Source organism: Pleurodeles waltl, chromosome 1_1 (genome assembly GCF_031143425.1).
Source record: "Pleurodeles waltl isolate 20211129_DDA chromosome 1_1, aPleWal1.hap1.20221129, whole genome shotgun sequence".
In the NCBI taxonomy this organism is placed as follows: Eukaryota; Metazoa; Chordata; class Amphibia; order Caudata; family Salamandridae; genus Pleurodeles; species Pleurodeles waltl.
Window position 1 is genome coordinate 851,599,026 of NC_090436.1, and position 14,404 is coordinate 851,613,429.

Consider the following 14,404-nt stretch of genomic DNA (forward strand, 5'->3'; position numbering starts at 1 on the left):
AAAACTGCTTTATTAAAAAAGCAGTCACAGACATGGAGGTCTGCTGTCTCCAGCAGGCCACCATCCCTGTGAGTGCATGGACTCGCTATGGGGTCGCAAAATGCGACCCACCTCATTAATATTCATGAGGTGGGTCTTTGCGACCCCATAGCGAGTCGCAGAAGGTGTCTGAGACACCTTTCTGCATGCAATTCTGCAAGTTGCAAATTGCGAGTCGGTCTGACTCGCAATTTGCAACTCGCAAAATGTTCTAATGCTACATCTGGCCCATAATCACTATTACAACAAAATTCTCCACAGTAGATAGATGGCTACATAATTTATGGTAATCCACATGTTACTTCTGGGTGCCAAGCGTTATTAATTAGACTCAACAATAATTTGGTCAAAATCAATACCTCTCTTTAGCCATCAACTTTCACATTCTATCAGGTTTAAGAACTACCGTAACAAAGAAATGGAAAACTGAAGGGGTTTTGAAGTTTATGAGCTCACTGAGTTCAATGTAGGCAGGGTATATTCAGGTTTATGTGAGGTAAGGAAAGGTAAAGGTTCATTATTTAGTTACTTAAAACCATAACAAAACGGTAAAAATACACAAACACTTATAAAAATATTTGTGATGTAACTGAGTCCTCACCAATGGATTATGCGCATTATCCAATCGTTTTGAAGTGCGCTCCATAGGAGCTAGTTTTTAAAATATAATGAGAGATTGCTGCTGAAGGCTTTGCTTGCTTCAGTGAGTACAGCATCGCTTTATATCATCAGAGTCCATTGTCAGGCATTGGCTGTGCACTATCCTCCTGTGAGATGCAGGGTGAGTGGTGCTGTTTTGTTAACTGCTGCTTTTGCGTCACCAGCAATAGAAACGTCACTAAAGCACAGTTCAGCTGAAGGTTTCCAGATGCAAAGCAAGCATTACTGTGTGTCTCCATGTCCATATGTCTTTTTCATTACATTTATTCTTTAGTAGGGCTTTTTGTTCTGGTACAAGATGGTTGCATGAGCAGAGGATATGCAGGAGATCTTCTGTGTCCTCATCACACATGTGGCAGATGGAGTTGGCTGCGTCACTCAGCCAAGGGGCTGCATTTAAAGCAAGTGGTAAGAGCCCAAGATGATACTTTAAGAATTGCTCCTTTGTTCTTCTTGCAAAGCCATGGCCTAGATACAACTGTGGTGCCAGAGACGTGTAGGTGTGCAAAGTCATCCATGCATGAGATCTCCATGAGAAGGCTACTTTGTCCTCCAGTAGTGACTGAAGCCTAATTGATTTCCCGCTGCTTTCTTAAAGGTGCTGTGCGGGATTGAGGTCCTCCAAAGATGAGCCCTGTCTTAAGTGAATCGTCTAAGTGGGTTCCGAATGGAGAGGTGTTCTTGCGATCAAGCTTTTGCCACATATAGTAATTGAGGGTATCCAGAGTGGCAGCACGGGCTTTGCTCTAGACGTTTATGTATGCACCGCGTTGTGCCAAGGATTGATTCAGTAGGCCAAACTCGAGTCTCAATTGGGCGGGGAGGTGAAACGGGGGATGTTGAAGATCATCCGGTAAAGTTTGCTTACTGCTTGGTTTAAGATGTCTACATCCCTGTCTCTTTGTACTTCGCCACCGTATGTTATTGTGGGCAGAAGCTTGGCTTTTAGCACTTTTAGAAGGAGGGTGAATGATGGCCCATTCAGATGGGTTTTTAGTCTTTTAAGGATAACGCTTTTGCTAGACTTTCCCAATAGGCTTTTTCTTTGATGCATGAAGGTCCCTGATTTTTCAATTATGACTTCAAGGTATTTGTACTTGTCTGTTTGAACAAGTCGTGTCTCACCGCAAAACCATGCTCTCGAGGGTGCCTTTGATCTGATTGACAGTGTATGTGTTTTTCCAAAGTTTGCTGTCAAGGCATTGGTGAGTAACGTTGAGTAGCGCTTACTAGTCTCTGAAGGCCTATTTCCGTATGGCTGATTAGTACGAGGTCATCAGCATATATGAAGCACAGTGTTCCAGATCCCCAATTTTTGGGGAGTGCAAGTTTGTGAGGGTGAGTGAGCCCGCTAAGTTTGCTAAGTATATATTGAAAAGTGTGGGGGCCAAAACACACCCCTGTTTTAAACTTTTGTGGTTGGCATCCGCCTTGAAAGATGGGTGCCTGTACCCAGTTTTATCTGAACCCATATGTCCGAATGAAGGGCTATTATCACGCGTAGTAGTGGATATGGAAGCCCCCAGGTTTCAAGCTTCTTCCACAAGTTCCTGTCCACGTGGTCAAATGCGGCCTTGAAGTCGACAAAGCATAGATTGAGCTGAAGTTTCAGTGTTATAGCATTGTCGATTAAGAGGGCAATGGCCATGATGTTCGTGATGGTGCCAGTCTGTTTAGAAAATCCTGTTTGGATCATAAGGATTATTCCCTTTTCAGTAGTCCATGCAAGCAGATGATCCAATAACAGAACTGCAAAGTACTTTGCATCATTGATAATTAAAGCAATCAGAAGATAGCTATTGGGGAGCTACCTATCCCCAGTTTTAAAGATGGGGGAGATTATGGACCCCTTCCAGGACTGTGGGATCGTTCCTGTTAGACCTATTTCCAGGTAGAGAGGTTCGAAAATCTTTTTCCAGAAGGGTCTGTTATGTTTGAAAACTGCTGGGGGAAGACCGTTTGGGCCTGGGGCGCCCTCTCTTCTGCCCTTGGCTATCTGATTTTTTATAGTGGCAGAGTCAGTGAGTAGTGTAAGCATGGTCTTTGATGAGGGCCTGTGTGGAAGAAGAATTCCTGGCAAAGTCGTGCTTTGAGTAGCCATACTAAGTGATGTCTGGTTGTTGAAATGGAATCCAAGGTGTTGGGCCCAGACTGCTTCTGGTTTGTGCAATGTAATGTCGCCATGATATGGGCGTTTAAGGTTGTATATTGTGCGCCAGACGCTTGTGCTGTTGTTACTCCTTGCATCTGAGAGTAGCCTGGCTCACAAGTCTTCACTGCGATTCCTGTTGATTGCCCATTTTAGCTTATTCAGTGACTGTTTATGATACCTTAAAGTTGCTAGAAGTTCTGGTTTGCCAGGGCTGCCACAGAGATGCCTTATACTGGAGTTAATTTTCCATTTTGCGTCTCGTAGTGCTGTTCTGTGGGCTTGTGTCAAGTGGGTTAAGGCTGAGGGAGGGGGCCACCTCCTGTTAGTGATTGGCTCCGCAAAAATTCCACTGAGCCTGATTGTGAGTTGTTCCCATTTCTGCACTTCACTGACATTGTTTGTTACTAATTCAAGTGCAAGATCTATTGCTGTTTAGGTGAATAGATCTATGTTTGATTGCCCGCATTTGACCCGTTTGCAGTTTGTGGTGAAAGTGGTAATATGTGCAGTGTTCATTTTCTCCAATTTGGTTATCCCCAGGACGATGGATAATTCCTGTGGGCAGCAGTCAGCCTCACTCCTGTTGCTTAGGTGGTAAGAGGTTACTTGTTTGAATAGTATAAGGGTGACAAACGTGTAGTCAATTGTGGTAGAGCCTGTGGGAGAAAAATAAGATGCCGCTAGAGGCGAGTCCTCAATAAATCTGCCATTCAGGGCTCCTAGCTGTAACATTTCTAAGCCCTTGAGCAGAGTCCTGCTGCTCTTTGTGGGACAGCCATGTTTGTTGGCCCCCTGGATAGGTAGCTCCCACGCGCTGGAAAGGGCAATTGAGATTTCGTCTGTGGAGGATCCTAGTATATGCAGATTGAAGTCGCCCGAGATGATGATATCGTCCGTATCGGCTATGCCACCGCTGTTCATATAACTCTTGAGTGGAGCCACTAGGTTGTTAGCATCACTGGGTTTACGTTTGGGGTGAAAGTAGATGTTTATGAGAACTATCTCAGGCAGCAATTGTCACAACATTGGTAGAAGAGCAGGTAGAGTGCAAAGGGGTGGCTCTGACCGACAGTGCTAAGGAGACATAAGTGGACAGACCACCTTGCGGGTGACCATACGTCACCTTCCTGGTAGCTGGGGTGAAGAAGCACATATAGCCCTGCAGGTGGAATGGTTCATCCAGCCATGTTTCCTGCATTAGTATAATGTTGAAAGTGCTGATGTACTGGATGAAATCAGGGTCCAAAGCATTAGAAAGGAGGCCATTTACATTCCAGGAACAAAGGCATAGGATCTCCTTTGACAATAATGGGCCTGCTATTTATCTGAGGTTTGTCACCCTAGCCTATTGCAGTTGTTGATTGTTTTTGAGAGCCACCTTAAGTAATTGTTGCTTGAAGAGAAGTTGACTGAGGTGAAGAATTTTTGGGGCCAAAAGTCGCCCCTAGCAGTAGTGGAGGAACTTGAGGTCACAGGAAAGCAGCCCCAGGTGCTCCTGAGTATGAAGCGTGTTTCCCTGCATTGGGGGCTTGAATCAAGGGCAGGACCCGATGTTAGTAAAGGGGTTAGATAGCCAACCTCACGGTACGTGATAATACTAATGCCCCAGCGTTCAAAGGTGTGCGTTCTCCTAGGATTGTTTGGGCAATTAGTCCTGTCTTTCATGTGGCCTTGGTAGATTCAGGGGCAGTAGCATTGGTTGGGAGGAGACATTCTACTGCTAGGAGATCAGTTGTGTTCAGGCTCCTTGTAGAGGGAATTTGTGAAAGTAGTTGGAGAATATTCCCCCTGTTCAAGATATCCCCAGTTCCCGTGGATTTGTAGTGCGGATGAAAAATTAAAGAATGAGCAGTTGAAGGATCTGGTCGAGATTCGGGTTCCTGTGGCAGATGGGGAGGATTCCCTGGGAGGGAATCTCCTCCCAAACTCCAGAAGCTGTTAGGCCTGTTAGTTGTAGAGTTCCCCACTTGTGCATGATGTGTGGGACTAGAAGGTATAATAGTTGCTCCCTGTGGAGGAGGGGCCATTAGCTGGGCGGGTGAGGGAATGGGGAAAGTTCCTTGGGTAGGTTGTCTGTAAATTCCGGGAGATAAAGCCACAGCGATGCGCTGGAGCTACTGAGATTGCAATACCCAGCATTGCCCGCCCCCTTATGTAGGCCAGGGGTGGTTATTGTTAGCTGTGTTCCTCTGCTTGATGGCCAAATTAGATGGTGGATTCTCGAGGATTGTTGCTGGAGCAGGTGACCCAGAGGACATAGCTTAATTGGAGGCCCAGATGTCGGGTAATGTTAGTTTAGGGGCAACTGCCAGATTAGCTCCTTCCCTGCAATTCCCTTCTTGAGGCCTTTCCTCCACTGAATGCGTCTCTGCTTTGCATTGGGTTTCACCATAGCATTGACATCCACAGGACTGCCGATTGAGAGTTGGTTCCTTGAAGGTCCGAGGGCGTAAACTGTTGGAGTCAGATTGCATGGGGTTGCTAATGCAGGGGATGCCTGGATGGGACCGTGTGTCCTGTCATCGCTTCTTGTTCCCTGGCCGATGGTTGTAACCTCGGATGGATCCAAGTGATTTTTTTCCAGGACATGAGTTGAAAGGTCAGATGAAGGGTGCTATTGTGGATGGTGACTGGAGGCTCCCACTTTTAGAGACACACACAGGTTAGTGAGCATCAAAGGTAATGTGGATAGTTTGTCTATTATTGGTCCGCATGAGCAGCTCGTGGAAGTGCTCATGGAATTTCCTTGTGAGAGCGTGAAAAAGGGTTTGAGGACACCTAATTTCTCATTAATACCTGCTACAAATACTGCCAAGGTGTTGAGCAGAGTTAGCTGAATGTCCATTTTGTCCGACTGGTAATGAAGCGCTACAACTAAAAGCAGCATGGTATTGTGCAGGGAAGCCCAGGCGGCACCCATGTGTGAATTGTGATGGTTTATGACAGGGTCCTGACCAGTTGTTGGTGTAGCGCTTGTGTCTGTGCTTACTCTGTTTCTTGCGCCGTCATTGGAAGACGGGTGACTGAGGGATGGAATGGTTGCGTTCGTTCTTACGTCATCATCAGAAAACTGCTGGCTGGAGTCTAAAGTGCCCCGAGCAGCAGAAAGGGAATCTTGCGAGTATGCAACAAGCATGTCTTCCCACTCTTGCATGTTTAGGTAGGATAAGGTTTCTTCGTCCACCCTGTGCTGAGGCCCTCCATTTTGGTATTTGCTGGAAGAGATAGTGGGGGGGGGGGCTGAGATCCTTTGCTTGTTATGCTACCCTTGCAGGTAGCATCTGGAGTCAAAGGTATGGCCTGGGCATCTGTGGCAGCTTGCCCTCCTTAAAAGTAAAGTCAGGCTGCGCCACTTTCAATCCACAGAGCGCTAGATCGATTTGCAGGGTCGCGCTCTGTTGGGGGGAAGCACACCATGGGTTCCCTGGAGCCTGCCTGGGCTCCTCATGCACCTCTGTCCTGAATAATTTTGTAGGTTGTGCTGATTTTGGGAGGCTGAGCAGGGCTTAGGCTTGGGGTGGCCCCCGTTGTGGCTGAATCATTCCATGAAGGAGAGATTTCTGCTGTATTTGTAGGGATTGACGGGATTAATGATGGATGTAACCCCCTTGTGTCAATGCTGTTAGAGAGAAGGACAGGTCCGCCGTTTTTCAGAAAGGGGAACTTGGTGTAAATCTTTGGTTGGCAGTTAGCGTTGCAACGTTTTTTTGGATTGCTCCCGGCTGTTTTTGGGTTCCAGACTGTGCCCAGCGTGAAGTTTGGAGATGGGTTGCACCCCTTCTCCTTCCTGGTCTGGCTCTGACTCAATCTCAATAAGAGGGAGGACGTTATGTGCGTCATAGTGGTTGTCCGGAGCTTAAGGTCTCCTCTTCCTTTTTCCCATTGCAGTTTTGTTAGGGGGCGTCTTTCTTGTTTTGCCTGACCACATGGTCGTATGTTCTCTTTCCTTCTCTTCCTTCCCTTTTTTACCTCCTGCGATTCCCACTGGTATCTGCTGATGAGATGATAGTGGTGAAGGAAGTGGTAGCGCGGAGGAGCTGACGGTCAGCTGTTGAAACTGTCACTCGTAAGGATTCTGGATTCCACAGGGGCAGAATCAGGAGCAAATTTGAAGGTACGTGGAGGTACCTGGGCTGGTCCTGCTAAAGCTGCTGGCTTGGCAAGTGGGGCTCACCAGCTATCTGCAAGCCGCACCCACCATAGAAGGGTGGATGCTGGGAACACACCCTTGGCAGTGGCTGAATACAGTCACCACACTTTCCTGTCACCTGCCGCCTGCACACTGAAGAAAGGTCTAGCTGAACAGGAATTGTCCCCCAGAGCTGAAGACAGGTTGGGTCCACTTCAGGATAGCAGCGTCCAGCCTGGGGTCAGGTGACCTGGGGGTCTGTCAAGCTGCATGAGCATCGGCGGAAGGACAGACGTGGGATGGTCAAGGACAGGACCAGGCCGAGCAGGCTCCACCACCTGCCCCAACCAGCACCAACTCCCCCTGCGGCCCTCACCCTTCCACCAGCCCCTACTACTCATCAGCACTACTAGTAGTCTGGCCGGGGCAGGGCAGGGAGGCTCGGGAGCTTTGTGGCTCAGAGGGAGCAGGGGCAAGACTCAGGGGAGGGCAGGGGGCGAGAGGGGCCCCAGCCGCTGAGGGCAGAGGGACAACCGGAATAGGTGGGACAGCGTAGACACGGGGGAAGGAGACCAGAGCTGAGCGAGTGGAACCGGGGGAGTAAGGAGGGAGGCAGGTTGCAGATGCCATAGACGGCGACAGCAGGACAGCAAGCCAGGCAGTCCAGGCGAGTGAGCGCACAGACACCCCTCCTCCTGACCAGTCCTGCCCGCCCTGAGGCCCCAGATCTCAACAGGCCCCTGTGGTAACACAGCCCAACCCAGTTCAGGCCAGCCCAAGCCGATACTACACCAACCCCCTCCCCCAGCACCACACTCCACCAGGACCTCCTCTCACCTCTCACCTCTCACCTCTCGCTATTCAGGTTTATGTGGCATTACACAGACAAGACTTTAGAGACTAAAGATAAGAACAGTTTCTTCTTTTAGGCCATTGTTTCATTAAATCATGTATATATGAAGCCAAAATGATAAAATGGATAAAGACAGAGGATGTGAGAGATTCTAATTAGGGTGGAGATATTCATGTGACGTTGAGGCAATTAATTGACCTGTGATGGATCACTGTAAAGAGCTTTATTTCTGAGCTCAGTGTAAACATCAATGGTATTGCTACAAGTCTGAAAGTGGGTAATATTCTCTGCTTTTTATTTAACAAAAAATCATGTTATGGACAAAAACATGGAATACTCTTTACTCACGTTTGTGTATTTTCTGAAGGGAAATATATTTTTCCAGATTCCTTCTCAATTTCATTTCATTGCCGTATTTGCCTACCGTCCCATCGTCTGCCAGGATAAAATGAGAGTGCATACTGTTCAGGCTTGTTAACTTGCTGAGGGGGTTGCCCAGTGTCTGATACAGACACACTACCTAAAAAACAATGTAAGTATTGTTTGGCATAAGACTAGTAAGATACTACACGTCATTTGTTATTTTCTTTCAGTTTGAAAATAAATTCAAAACAGATATATCAGTAAAACTTGGTGAGCAGGTAAATGAAAGCTACCTGGTAAAATAACTGATTGAAAATAAAAATTTTATGACCAACAGGGGTCAAGACTGTAAATCATATTACAAGGTATCCATGTGAAAAAGGCATTCCATTATCCAAGAGTTTACAAACCTCATTGCAAACATTTTCATTTCTGCATCTGTCTGCAAACATCACCCACCATAATTTTCGACCCTCAAAGACTCTATCACTTCATAGACTAACATATTATAATCAAAACTTATTTTTAAGAGCTCACTTGTCTCCACTAAAATTATTCTCTTTAAATAAAAGCATTCTTTCTGATGGAGATGTGATGAATTGAGCTGCAGACATACATAAGCTTGTTAAATGCCAAATGGCTGGTGATTTGTGGCAAGCAGTAAAAGACAGAAATCATTTGCCAGTCACAAGTGAACTCAGATCGGTTAAATGGGGGTTCAAATGCTGAAAAGGAATTTACTATGCGGAAAAACTACATCAGAAAACGAATTTGTAAGAATTACTTTACTCACATCTTTCCCAATTAGATCTCTTTGGTTCTCTATGATCCCCCATGGTGGGATTCCAACTGTGCAGATCTTTCTTAGATACTGGGAAGCATGTGCCTTCAGGGCATCACCCACATGCTTAGAAACACCTAAACACAAATTGAATTTTGAGATTGTCAGCATGAACTCCTGTAACTCATACCCAATCAGCCAAGCTCGGTAAAAAAGTAGTCCAGAAATCCAGGCAAACAGCACTTAGAGCAAACATTGATAACCCCCACAATTATTGCATTTGCACTCGTAAACGTTTTTCTCAAACTTCCATCACAGGCACATGAGGTGCAGGACAGGCACTATCAGTGCTACCGTACTTCACATGCATGACAGATAGAACATAGGTAGCAGAAGTCCATATTTACTTCACTCACAGAACATGTGCACCACTCTCAGCTGTTTCACACACTTAACAGTACGGCTCCGCAGCACTTGAAACAGACGTGCAAGAGGTTCAGGTCAAGATCCAGCACTGAGCAGGAGCAGCAGTGCTGTCTTCACGCATTCTTCCCTCAGTCTGAGAATGTGTCCAGTGCAGGAACAGGAATGGAAACCACATTCAGATACAGCACGGGACACTCCACTCTAATTCACAATAGGTACGTACAGCAGAGAAATAATTGTGTAACACAACCACAAGCTGTGCAAGCACATTTTAGAAACAGTGCATGCGACAGTCTACAGCAGTTGAAATTTCTTACTAATATCGGCACTTGCACAGCAATGGCAGTTATAGTGCAACTTTCACAGAAGTAGTATAGGTACAACACAAGCCGCTTTACATGGGGAGCAGAACTATAATTTTCACTCATATCATAAATTGCACTGGTCAGCTATAGTTACTCCTGACCCACAGATTTCCTGATAGCATCGTCCAACTGTGGAGAAGGCTCAACAGAGAAGAGCATGAACCACCCCTTCTTCCCAGAGGGAGGCATCAAAAACATTCTTGAAATGCAATGTTTAATCTTCCCATGGGAGCAGATATGGAGAGAAATACAATGCCTCCTCCCACAAGGACTTTACAAGAGCTTTTAAGATTGAACGTAGCAAAAATATCTATGATGCATTTAGACATGGTGATCAGGGAAGGTGCACTACTATTAACAATATATGAGTACACTCTTCCAGAGAAAATGTGTGTTAAACTCCACTAGGCACTTCTATAGCTAGAAGCAAATGCCCTCACACACCCAATGGACGTCATGCTTCATCATTGGGCTTGCTTCTTGTCAGACCGGCACTGCAATGTCTGATGGGCCCACCACAAGGGGGCACTCTGATGGAGATCTTAATTGGAGATCCGTGCCGTGGTTTAGAGAGAGTAGGAATTAATTAAATCCTACGCACTGAAAAAGACAGGAGAGAGAAGAAGAGGAAAAAATTGGCTCAAGAACCATCCAAAAAACTACACTTTATTGATCGACTAAGGGTCTCGGTCAAGGTTAAAAAAGGTGTTAGGGAGAGAAACAGAGATAATGCTCGACCACTCTGCCCAAAAAAAATGGGGTCAAGGAAGAAGAGATTATCTTCAACCGTCACCACAGGTCAACATGTTTCGCACCTAGAAAGTTCACATGAATCTTGTGGCACTTCATCAGGACCAAATAACAAAAACAAACACTTCTCCTAGGCTATTTAAAGAGACTTCAGTGTGTCTAGAGATGTATGTGCAAAAACAGAAAGTCACATACTGATAGCAAGATTCTAAATGAAATGTGTAATGTGAAAAAGAAGCCTGTGGAGAAAAAGGAACACATTAAAAATATCAACCTCAATTCGGGATCAAACACATATTAAAAAAAGACAAATAATCTTGATAGTGATGTGGCACTCAGTGGTCAAAGTGTTACCATGCTTAATGAAGATAAGGCAGAAACAGCTAAAGCATTGCTGCTTAACCCCCCTGAGAAAAGATAAGGCTTCATAGGAACAAGCGTACCATAGGACTGGTGTGATATCTGTACAGATGCAGAAAAAACATATATTTATAAAACAAAACTGGTTATACACATGTTGCACCCTGAATCAGATGAAGGGTCAAGAGGTCAAATTTCCTTTTTTGACTTAATGATCACTATTAATCAGGGTAAGCTAGAGGCCAGCACATATCAGAAGACCACAGATCCCAACAGTCTATTACTATACGAGAGTCACCACCTAAAAGCCCTATGGATCATTTACCATAAGGGGAGTTCTTGCTACTCCGTTGCAATTGTAGTAATTTCTTATCTTTTGATGCACAAGCCAATGATCTCTTGGCCAAATTGCACAAAAGACATTATCCTCATCATGTAATCAATACAGCACGGAAGCATGCTTGGAACAACCATAGAGAGGCGCTATTGACAACTGAACCAAAGGCGACTGACACCTGTCTGACATGTGCCACCACGTACACTCCACTTTCTAATACCCTAAAAAAATTGGTTATCAAGAGATAGTCTTTTCTCAATAATGGCGGGCTATCCGTTCCTAAACCTCTATTTGCCTTTAGGAGAACAACTAATCTAAAGGATCTGGTTATCCACACTCGCCCTACCATGACCCACACAGCATCTAGACTGAGCACACTTTGGAACTCCACTCCCATATCAGGACATTTTACATGCGGCAATTGTAATGTTTGTCCCCTTACTAAACGACCTGACATTTTGGATCTTGAGCCAATTGGTGCATGGCACCTTCTGAAACACACTAATTGTAACACTCACAATTGTATTTACATGATTACCTGTCCCTGTGACCTCAAGTATAAAGGTATGACCACAAGACCAGTCAAGGTTAGGATTAATGAGCACCGCAGTAACATCAGATGCGGTCGCTCTATTACAAAATTGAGCATTCACTACCTTGATGCTAAACACACCACTGAGGATATGTGGTGGTTAGTCTTGGACTCTCCCAAACATCTACCAAATGGACCTAAGTCCTTGTTGGAAAGGGAACACCGCTGTGTATTCAAACGGGGAACTCACATCCACGGACTGAATGATGATATTCCGTGGATGAGTTTCCATACTAATACTTGAGTGGGATGATGTTATTTGGTTCCATTTAATGTACATGGACTAACACCACATACATTATCAGCATTTTTCTGGTAGTGTTTATTTATATATGACTAGCTTCCATTTTCTTGAAATAGCCCTCCTCTTAGATTTCACAATCTGGTCCTTCTTGCAATGAGTGGGTTATCCGTTTTGGACTTATAACTCTATCTTATTTAGATTTCAGAAGATATTTTGGGAGCTTTTTTGAATATGGATTCTTCATATTTACTTTCATAACGTTGTCCTCCCACACTCACATTTAGCACACTGTGACTTTGTTTTAGCCATCTGCCTGTTTTTTACAAGGGGAATTTCCTTTTTTGGTCTACTTCTTTGTTGTCCAACGTGTATATGGACCCTCCCGATTCCAAGAGGGTCCTGTTTCTATTTTTAATCCGATGGGTACTTTCGAGCTTTTTTTGATTTGTCCATCTTCTACGTCCCTGAACTGGTGACGTGAGCTTTCCCCGACTGCCTAATCAGCGACTAGTGACGCAGATTGGTGCACTAGCTGGAGACCATCCTACTTTACCTAACAGATGGGTACCTTCCGCATTATTCGGGAACGCGGCCTCGGGATAAGTCTTCGAGCAGGACCTGACGTGACACAATGTAAGTACAACCGCTCTCTCTGAGTATCTTACACTTATTTTTTGCATGACAAGATTTCCTGTTAATTACATTTTGTACTCCACACTTTGACTTGAGCTTCCGGCAGAGCGTGTACTGTCTACTAAACTTAAGGTCCTGCCCGGGGTCTTATCGTCTTATCTTCCCTCCACATGTGGATTGGCGAGGCAATTATACAAATATGATGGCTCGCTCGGAGCGTCTGATGTCTACTTGTGGTTCGGCATTACCGAACGTGATGTTTACTGTAGTGTACACTATGCAAATAGATTTAACATCAACTGCAGAGGTAGGGGATCACTCTTCCTGGCCTGATACTTTTGGTATTGAATACAGAAATGGGTATACAGTTGGGATACTATCTGATATGAATAACATTGGCCAGTTGCTCACATACTCCTTATTAACCATTTTTTCAGACTTTCCATGGACATTCCTTACAGGTACTGTTGAATGGAGGGTTATGTATCTCAGAACACATCACCTCATCAATGGAGAACACATTTACAGTATATATATATTACCCTTAGATGTACATCAAACATTGTCCTCTTGACCCTCCATCTGATTCAGGGTGCAACATGTGTATAACCAGTTTAAAAAAAAAAAATATATGTTTTTTCTGCATCTGTACAGATATCACACCAGTCCTATGGTACGCCCGTTCCTCAGGGAGGGTAAGCAGTGATGCTTTAGCCGTTTTTGCCTTATCTTCACTAAGCATGGTAACACTTTGACCACTGAGTGCTACGTCACTATCAAATTATTTGTCTTTTTTTAATATGAGTTTGATCCCGAATTGAGGTTGATCTTTTTAATATGTTCGTATTGCTCCACAGGCTTTTTTCACATTACAAATTTCATTTAGAATCTTACTCTAAGTAAATGACTTTCTGTTTTTGCACATACATCTCTAGACACACTGAAGTTTCTTTAAGTAGCCTAGGAGAAAGGTTTTGTTTTTGTTATTTGGTCATGGTGAAGCACCACTAGATCCATATGCACTTTCTAGGCGCAAATCATGTTGACCTGTGGTGACGGTTGAAGATAATCTCTTCTTCCTTCACCGTGTTTTGTTGGCAGAGTGGCCGAGCATTATCTCTGTTTCACTCCCTAACACCTTTTTTAACCTTTACCCAGACCCTTCGTCAATCAATGAATTGTGGATTTTTGGAGGGTTCTTGAGCCAATGTTATCCTCTTCTTCTCTCTCCTATCTTTTTCAGTGCGTAGGATTTAATTCATTCGTACTCTCTCTAAACCATAGCACGGATCTCCAATTAAGATCTCTGGCAGAGTGCCCCCGTGTGGTGGGCCCGTCAGACATTGCAGCACCGGTCTGACGAAGAGCAAGCCCTATGATGAAGCATGACATTCATAGGGTGTTTGAGGGCATTTGCTTCTAGATATAAAAGTGCCTAGTGGAATTAAACACACATTTTCTATGGAACAGTGTAGTTTTTTATATTATATCATTAATAGGGAGTCTGTACACTGGACCATTAATCTCCCTGTCCCTCTTTTGATTGTGCACTACTATTAACCTCTTGCATGCACTGGACGGCTGGGAGCAGTCCAACGCCACAGTAGGCATGTGCGTCGGTCAGCCCCCGGCACCCACTCACAGAGAAAGGGCTGGCGCTACCCCTATTGGATTCCCCCTACAGGGCCCACATCAGGGTTGGCAGCAGAAGCACATCTGC

General features: G+C 44.9%; 1 protein-coding gene across 1 annotated transcript in view; it reads right to left on the minus strand.

Annotated features, from left to right (window-relative positions):
* The window catches only part of TRPM6 (transient receptor potential cation channel subfamily M member 6), a 1,083,502-nt gene that overhangs the window by 595,191 nt on the left and 473,907 nt on the right, over positions 1–14,404 (minus strand). The window contains exons 6-7 of the mRNA XM_069229129.1: positions 8,990–9,114; positions 8,182–8,353 (exon numbers count right to left, since the gene is read on the minus strand). Coding sequence (XP_069085230.1) covers positions 8,182–8,353; positions 8,990–9,114 — 297 coding nt within the window. The remainder of the gene's footprint in view (positions 1–8,181; positions 8,354–8,989; positions 9,115–14,404) is intronic.